At 42.8% G+C, this 8,888-nt stretch overlaps 1 pseudogene and 1 gene segment (V, D, J or C); both read left to right on the forward strand.

Moving 5' to 3' along the window:
* The first annotated feature begins 1,095 nt into the window (after positions 1-1,095).
* LOC118237847 lies at positions 1,096-6,529 on the forward strand. The segment is given in 3 exon segments: positions 1,096-1,144; positions 1,318-1,598; positions 6,440-6,529. Coding segments are annotated over 3 exon segments (420 nt in total).
* Positions 6,530-6,652: 123 nt separating this feature from the next.
* LOC118237845 lies at positions 6,653-7,216 on the forward strand (annotated as a pseudogene).
* Positions 7,217-8,888: the final 1,672 nt, after the last annotated feature.

Consider the following 8,888-nt stretch of genomic DNA (forward strand, 5'->3'; position numbering starts at 1 on the left):
CACTAGTGAGTGTATTGAGAGCAGTCAAGGATTCTGAGGCTTGGTGGCGTGCAGTGCAGTCTGGAGATGCAATCTGAGGTTCAGTGGATAGCCCCTTCAGTCTGAGCATTGGTAGAGGTGAGAACTCTCTAGTAGCTGGCTGCTTTGCTTCTCTGATCTTCAGCTTGAGCCCCAGGGGTTTTTCTTATTTGTGTTATAGGGAGGAAAATTTAGTATCTTACTAAACTGCCCTTCAAGTTTAGTTTCTTCTTTCTCTTTGGGCATTTCCCAAAGCAGCTTTGCTTGCTGTCTTCATTCTTGTCTCTCCTCCTTTAGACATTTTTTTCTTTTTTGAGACAACTTCTCCCTATATGTCTCAGGCAGGCCTTACGGTCACATTCTCTTGCTTCAGCTTCCCAAACCTGAATCTCTTCTGGGATTATAAGCATTTGACACTTTGATTACTTCCTTCTTACAGTTTCATATTTACTGAGAAATGAGTATTGTCATGGACAATGTACTCTTGGAAAACAGTTTGAGTCTGAGCATCTCTCCCTCATTCTGTTCCCTTTCCATTTGTTGGTGGTAAAGGAAGGACATGATCAAACCATGTCTTGTGGATGGTTATTTAAATCTCTTCAGTAGGAAAAGGTCTTTAGTCACCAGCTTCTGCAAGGTCTCAATGCGTGCACACGCATACTCACCTTACCACCTACCACCCCCCAACCCCGACCTAGAGAACATGTGTCTTAAAAACACCTACTGAAACTGTCAAGTGTTTTACCTTTTAATAGTTAGCTTAGAAGAGCTTGCAGTTTGAATATTTCTTTGCTCACTATCATGAGCCCACAAGGTGGCAGTGTTTTCTTAGGCTCCTGGGCAAAGTTCTCAAGGGGGGGGGAGAAGGGGAAGAGGGGAGGACAGGAAGAGGAGGAGGGGTAGAGAAAGGGTTGGAGGACAGACTTGGTGCTGCTGTGGTGGTGAAAGAGTCACTCTTCTGATTGCTAGCCAAGCTGCTTTTCATGTTTCCTTAAGCAGGAGATGTGGAAACTTTGAATGTGACTCTGTGAGTTTAGAGTTGAGAATCTGAATCCTCAGTGAAGAGGGAGGAAGAGAATGAAATCCTTAGGTGTTTCCCTCATGGTCCTGTGGCTCCAGTTAAATGGTAAGTTTGGGAATGTCTGTGGGATAGAGGTGTGATATGTAATGTTTTTGCTCCCTTAGGGTAATGGTAGAAACACAGATGTTTTTAATCTCTGGTTAGGGAGTGAGAGGCCCATGGAAAAGTCATCCATATGCATCCAGTCCTGAGTGTCTGACCTTTGTCTTTCTACACAGGGGTGAGCAGCCAGCAGAAGGTGCAGCAGACCCCGGAATCCCTCAGTGTCCCAGAAGGAGCCATGGCCTCTCTCAACTGCACTTTCAGTGATAGGGCTTCTCAGTACATCTGGTGGTACAGACAGCATCCTGGGAAAAGCCCCAAGGCGCTGATGTATGTCATCTCCAATGGTGAAAAGGAAGAAGGCAGATTCACAGCTCACCTCAATAAAGCCAGCCTGCATGTTTCCCTGCACATCAGAGACTCCCAGCCCAGTGACTCGGCTGTCTACCTGTGTGCAGTGAGCACACAGTGCTCCTCAGGCACCTGAACTCTGCACCCAAACCCACTGGGCCCCAGCAAGGCCTGAACTGGAGCATGCTCAATTTGAAAAGTGTTTATGAAAATACCTTATCCTAGACACATACTGCTCTATGCTTCATGTCTCCTATTCCTTCTCATCCTTTCCCCCCCATAACCTACTGAATCTACTTAGTGCTGCTCACAGACTTATGGGTGTGGGATCATCTACTGACACATGGGTATCCTACAATTTTTCCTAAAGAAAAATGACTCTATTGTGCCAACAGCCATCAATTGTCAATAGCTCCTCAGCAAACAATGTGGCCTCAGGAGCCTCTTTCACTTCCATGCTTGAATTTTAAGCTGTCTTGAATTTGTGCGTGTCTGGTTCAGGTAACCACAGGTCCTATGAATTCATGTGTGCAACAGCCTTGCCATGTCCAGAGAACAGTATCTTGAAGCTTTCCTCCCTATCTTCTAGGACTTACTATTTTTGTTTTTTGATTTTTTTCACTATTTTCCCAAGATGTTGCCTAAGTTTTGCTGGGATGCAGAGCTGGTAGAGGTGCTTCATCTATGGCTGACCACTCACAGTCTCTTTTTCTCAGCACTTTGAGCAATCTTATCCTTGGGAGTCTACATTTTTTCCATCCCTTCCTTTCTGATGTTTTCCTAGCTTTGGAGGGGCTGATACAAATGTCCCATTTAGGTTTGGACACAACCCTTATTTTCAGTACCTTGGGGAGTTGTACATCTCTGCATCAACTTACTGGAAGGAAAGCTTGGTTAATAGCAACACTGATCTGATTGCTGGATCTTGTTTGAACTCAGTCACATTCCTTCTTTGCAGCTGGGAGATACGCTGTGACTTCATTTGGATGATCAGATGATCAATGTTGGTTGAAGACAAGTGCTTCATAGATGGAGTCTCAGATCTGATCATACTTCTGTGAATTTCTTCAGGGATCCAGGTGCAAACACTAACCCTACTCCTGTTGAGCCCATAGCAGCATCCTTTGTACTGCTCAGAGCCTGTGTCAAAGTTATCATGTATATTTTGGCTTCCATCAGTTTTCACCTTGCTGAATTCAGCACACACACACACACACACACACACACACACACACACACACACACACACACACACACACAGTCCACATCTTTTACCTCCATTGATAGGAGATCACAAACTCAGAGCTGCTGTTACAGGTCAATCTTTGGTGAATGTCAGTATCTGGAATCAGGTCCTTTGGCCATGTACACCTGAGTTGTTTCGCCTGCCACCTATACAAAGCAAAAAACTAGAAAACAACCAGCCAACAAAACAGAACACCAAGCTCTGCATTCCTGGGATCTATGTAAAAGTCTTCCCTCATTCATGCCTCTTTGAATTTAAACCGTTACCTCTTACTTCGTTCTCAGGAAAGGCAGAGAATGGAACAGCTTTGTAATTTCTTCTGATCAGCTCTGGACCCTCAGATATCTCATACCATGTTTAAGTATCAAGATGCGGCAGCAAACACCAGATGGCAGATGACAAGATAGTGGTACTTCTGCCTTTTAAGAATTGGTTTTAAGCTCTGTCAGTGGCCCCAGTGTGTGTGTTTGTGTATAAACTAAGCTTTCCTGTGGCTGGTTAGGTTAAAAGCCAGGGCTAGGAATAACTAACTTTTCTTTCTTAGGAACATAGCTCCAAATCAGGGTCCAGAGGCTAATCCCCTGTGATAAATGGGAGAATGGATAAACTCTGGGAGTTCTGGTGGCTCTATGCCTACAACTAGCCAATGGGTTCAATATATTGGTAATGGGAACAGGGACATGTAAGTTCAGAGACTGCATAATTGAAGAGGACAGGTGTTCTTGATAATTTGGAGATGCTCTTGGAAAATACAATGCTGACTTCTGTTCTCTAGCCTGCATCTGTGTCTAGAGGTTAACAGTCTATAAGGAGAAGAGAATCCCCAGGCTCCAAGCATCTAGGAAGCTGAAAGTGTCACCAAGAACGGTAGTCACAAAACATTCATAGCTGTCCTACAGCATCCCAGACAGGACTTAGGTAAAGGCCCTACACTGCTAATCTTAATAAATTTAACCATGAGAAACAGTAGAAGAGTAAAAATTGCCATTGACAAGAGGGGCCAGAAGTTAAATAGATTCACTGATAACCAGAGAGATAAGGGGAGGGACCACATCCTTAACAAAAATGGTGAACTTCCAAGATGGCTGACTGGCTTCTTCCTCACCCTGTTGGGTGAAGCTTGGCAATGTCAAACAGGGCTGGTTAGGCTTTCATTGTTCATAGCCGGGTAAGAACAATGATTATTTCGTTGCCTCACGTATTATGCACAGTATTTTCCAGCACTGTAAAAATTAACCAATAGTGATGAGGCTTCTAGGCAAGTACCAGCTTCATTTCTTCATGTGTTATGATTCAAGTATAGGATTTTTGTCATCAAGTTCTAGAGAGTAACCAAGACCACTGGCAATAAGCTATAATGCTCTGGAGAATATAGGACCCCATTGGACAATAACTCCATAAAAAGAAACCCATTCCTGACACCAGGATTTTAATTTGTTATCCTGCGTTGTCTAGTAAGGGCCTTGTCATCCTATTATAGGGTAAGTCTATTTTAATATGTGTATATACTCAAGAAGCTTCTAGAGTAGTAGGTAAGCTTTCATATGACTTTCCATTACTATTTTCCCTCCTCCGCTCTGCCCTGACACAGGCATTAAGTCCAGCAATTAATAAATAGGATCTTATGAATCTCAGTGCCTTCTGCACAGCTAAGGACACCACTATGTGGGTGGAGACAGAGTCCACAGGATGTTAAAAAAAACCTTTTAAGCTATGCATATGACAAAATCTTAATATGCAGAGGGCAACTAAAGATCCCTAAGCATCAAGAAACAAATCCAATTTAAAAATGGAGCATGGAACTAAACAGAGAGTACTCCAAATATGAATTACAAATGGCTGAGAAACATTTAAAAATGTTCAGCATCCTTAGCTATTACATAAATGAAAAATTAAAACTGCTTCGAGATTTTATATCACTCTAAGAAGAGTGGCTAGGATCCAAAATGCAAATGAAGAGAAATACTGGCTTGGATCTGGAGTCAGGGAAATATTTATTCATTGCTGATGTGCATACAAACCGGTGCATCAATGTAAATCAATGTAAAGTTTCCTCAAAGTCTAGAAATGTGTCTACCAGATGGTCCAGCTGTATATTCTTTGGAATATACCCAAAGGACTCTGCTTATTCATATTCATTGCTGTTCTATTCATGGTATCTAGAGAATACAAATAGGCTAGACAACCATCATCTGATGAATGGGTAATTAAACAGTAGTATATTCATTTATTTTGGACATTAGTCATTCTTTCTGGGTAAAATTAAATCTCAAAGTAGTTTTAATCTGTATTTTCACTATATCTAGTGGTGTTAACGGCATTTGTATGTCACCTTTTGAGAAATATCTGTATAGTTCCATGTTCTGTTCTTCATTGTGTTGCCTGCTTTAACCATGTTTAGATTTTCAGTTACTTTTATATTCTAGATACTTACCTCAGATATATAGCTGGTAAAGGTGTTTCCTTTTATACCTTTTGAAAAATTCATACAGAAATGTACTATAGAAGCTTCATAAACACACACACACACACACACACACACACACACACGTACATAAAGAGTTTCAATGCAATTACCCTGTAATGGGGCAACAATGCCCCAATTAGATACCACAGGATAAGAAACAAAAAGCTAAGTGCTACAACTAGCTTACTTCCTGTTTACTACATTGGTTCCATATATCTCTCTATATTATGGGATATACTCAATATTGTTGATCACCCATTGAAACTTGATGGTAGGAACCTTTCGAATAAGTCAAAGAACATGGAGAAATTAAACTGATACTAACTTTGATGCTCCATTCCTAGTGGGTAGCTTTCATAGTACTAGAATGTGCTATTCGTCCTGCTGAAGGAGAAAATGGATTGTCAGTCTTTCTGATCTTTGGACCCTGTAAACTACAACCACAGCCTGGCAGACATGGCCATTAGTTCAATAGTGGCACAAATGTCATGGGAGTAACCAACTGACTTCTGATTTGATTTAAGGTCTGCTCCACAAGCTGAAATCCTTATGTCGCACCATTCTGGGGACTAAAAACTGTGAGAGTCATAGGTGGGGGATGACAACAAGGAGGCTGTGTTTTCTGGACACAGCAGGGCAGCTGTACACATGAACTCACAGAGGTTGACAACACATATAAGACTTGCAAATGACCAGACCAGACACAGTTCCAGCAAGCAGAGGAAAGGTGGACATTCTACATTTAGCTAATAGCTATGGGCAGTTGGCAGCTGCTGGGAGAGGGATCCAGGTTTCTTTAAAGGTGAAGCCCCTAGTTCATAGAACACCCTATCCCATGAAGGCTACACACCCAAGACTATATGGTCAGTATAACCAGTAATGCAAACCTTGAGGTATTTTATTATAAATGGGGAGAGGGTACAAAGCTGTGTTGGTAGGGAAGAGTGAATGGATATGGCAAGAGTGGAGAGAGCAGGTGAGTATAATCAAAATTCATTGCATAACATTCTCAAAAAACAATAAAATGAGAAAAAGTAGATAAATTTTATCAGAGGGGTGTGTGTGTGTGTGTGTGTGTGTGTGTGTGTGTGTGTGTGTTTATATACTCTAATCACACTAAATGCCACCGGATACACATAGTTCAGTAACCCTGGTGATTTCAGGCATCCACTGTGAACTTGAGACCTGCCTCCTTTGGGTGAGGTTTCAAGTTTATTCACAATGTATTTTTCAGACAGCTGTGGTGCAGTTTGAAGGGAAACCAGAAGAGGGCGCTGCCTCTTCAGATGTGGTTAAAGTCTCATCAGGTGGCGGCTTCACATGACAGACTGTCACTGTGCAGAAGGAGGTCCTTGTTCATGAGTGAGGAGTTTCAGTAAAGTCCTGAGGAGACTTGTCCTGTGAGTTTGGTGAACTCAAGAACCAAGTGTCATTGTCTTCTGTGAACATGCTTCCTGACACCTGCCCAGTTCTGCTGCTCCTCTTGATGCTTGGTGAGTTACATTTACCTAAGTGTTGATGGGAGTCCTTACCTTCTTCCTCACATAGAAAAGTAATTCCTTCTAATTGATTAATTGATAAATGATTGATTTTCAGGAAAAATCAACGGAGACTCAGTGACCCAGACAGAGGACCTGGTTACTGTCTCAGAGGGGTCACCTGTGATGCTGAGCTGCACTTATCAGACTACTGATTCAGCTCCTACAGTTTTCTGGTACATTCAATATCTTAGCAAAGCACCTCAGCTACTCCTGAAGAGCTTCACAGACAACAAGAGGACAGAACACCAAGGGTTCCACGCCACTCTCCATAAGACCAACAGCTCCTTCCACTTGCAGAAGTCCTCAGTGCAGCTGTCAGACTCTGCCCTGTACTACTGTGCTCTGAGTGACACAGTGAGGGAGATGCAGGGGAAGCTGCACACAAACCAAGGTGCAGGAGGGCTGAGGGGAGTGGTCCCGTGAGGGAGGCCTGTGGGCCTTCTCTCAGTGCGGTTTACCTAGCACTCTGAAAAACAGCAACAATTCTCAGGTCAAATTCCTAGAAACCCAGGAATCTGGATATTCTGACAGGATAGGATGGAAGTCATTGCCAGAGACAACATAGGATTTGATCCCCAGAAATACTATTCTCGCTCTAAGTGGAGGACATGGGATTTATTTCTGCTGAGATGCCTTACAATACTTAGTGATCTAAATTCTCCAGCAATATTCTGCTCTTACCCCATAAATTTATGGCTAAATGGAGAATATAGATCAAGTATTTAAAACTATGCTTCAGTCTCACTCCACAAGTTATTGAGATTCCTCCTCTCCTTGGTCCATGTAACAAAGAGTCAGCCTAACTTCAGTTACTGTTCTATTTCTGTAAGAGAAACCATGACCAATACAACTTATAGAAAAGAGCATTTAAGTGGGGGCTTGTTTACCGTTTCTGAGGGTGAGCCATGATGCTCATGGTGGAGAACATAGAAGCAGACAGTCAGGCATGTCCCCGGAGCAGTAGGTGGGTATAGTGGGAAATTACCAATACGGAGTCAGGTAGAAATATAAGGGTATTTAATAGGGAAAAGCCTTACTTACAGAGCAACCTAGCCAACCGGCGTGGTAGTGGTCTGCACAGCAAGCAGCAAAGTGAAACCGAAAGAGCAAACACAGTCACACTACATCACTCTGACCACGCCCTCACAAGCGTGGTCAGGCACACCTGTAGCCAGCCCCTAAGTAGGCGTGGCTACAGCTTCCCCTACAGGTGGGAGCTTACATCTGACCAACAAGAGGCTGAGAGACACAGAGACTGGGCCTGATTTGGACTTTGAGATTCCAAATGCCACCACCAGTGGCTTACTTCCACTGACAAAGCCACACCTCCTGATCCTTCCTAAACAGACCACGAGCTCATAACCAAACATCAGATATATGAGCCCATGGGGCCATTCTCATTAAAACCTTCACACTCCCCAACAGCATTCACTTAGCAAAGCTGCTCAGGAAACACAGCTGTGGGAACTCTCAAGATGATGCCCGAGAGGCAGCTCCTCTGCTTTCCTACTCAGCATGTAGGAGGCAGCCTGGTCATGAAAGACTCTGTCCAGAAAGGCCTCCCTCTTAATGTCTGCTCTCATAGTCCGTTGCACCTTGATTAATTCCTGAGGACATGGTATAGTCACTCACCTGATTAGAGTGAGATTCTCTGATAATTCTTCTGCAATGTGGGAAAGGAAGCCAAGGTTTTGATCCATCTCAATTCTGGAAACTAAATACTGGTTTAAAGTAAAATCCTCTAGTACTCACTCTTATTTCTCTGTAAAGGAAGAAAGACCTGAAATCAAGGACCACAGTGTCTATCAAGAAAGATTCATGTTTTTGTTCACAAAGAGCAACAAAGTAGTGTTTGGTATCCTACTGGTTAGGGAGCAAAATAGATGACAAACAGCATTTTAAACACACACACACAAACTACTTTAATGGTACAGAATAGAATAGACTCAGAAGAGTGCTTGTCAAACCTAGAATGAATTCCAAATCTAATAAAAACCCCAATTCCAGGAATGGGAAACCTCCCTTCAAGTTGTTAGTTAGGGGCTTCCAGAGTCGTCTCCAAATTAAATAGGCTATTGCTGTTGCCATAGATTTCCCTCATAGAATTTGAAGGTGAGACAATTTTCTAAGGACACCAGATAA

This window comes from Cricetulus griseus (assembly GCF_003668045.3).
Source record: "Cricetulus griseus strain 17A/GY chromosome 1 unlocalized genomic scaffold, alternate assembly CriGri-PICRH-1.0 chr1_1, whole genome shotgun sequence".
Classification (NCBI taxonomy): domain Eukaryota; kingdom Metazoa; phylum Chordata; class Mammalia; order Rodentia; family Cricetidae; genus Cricetulus; species Cricetulus griseus.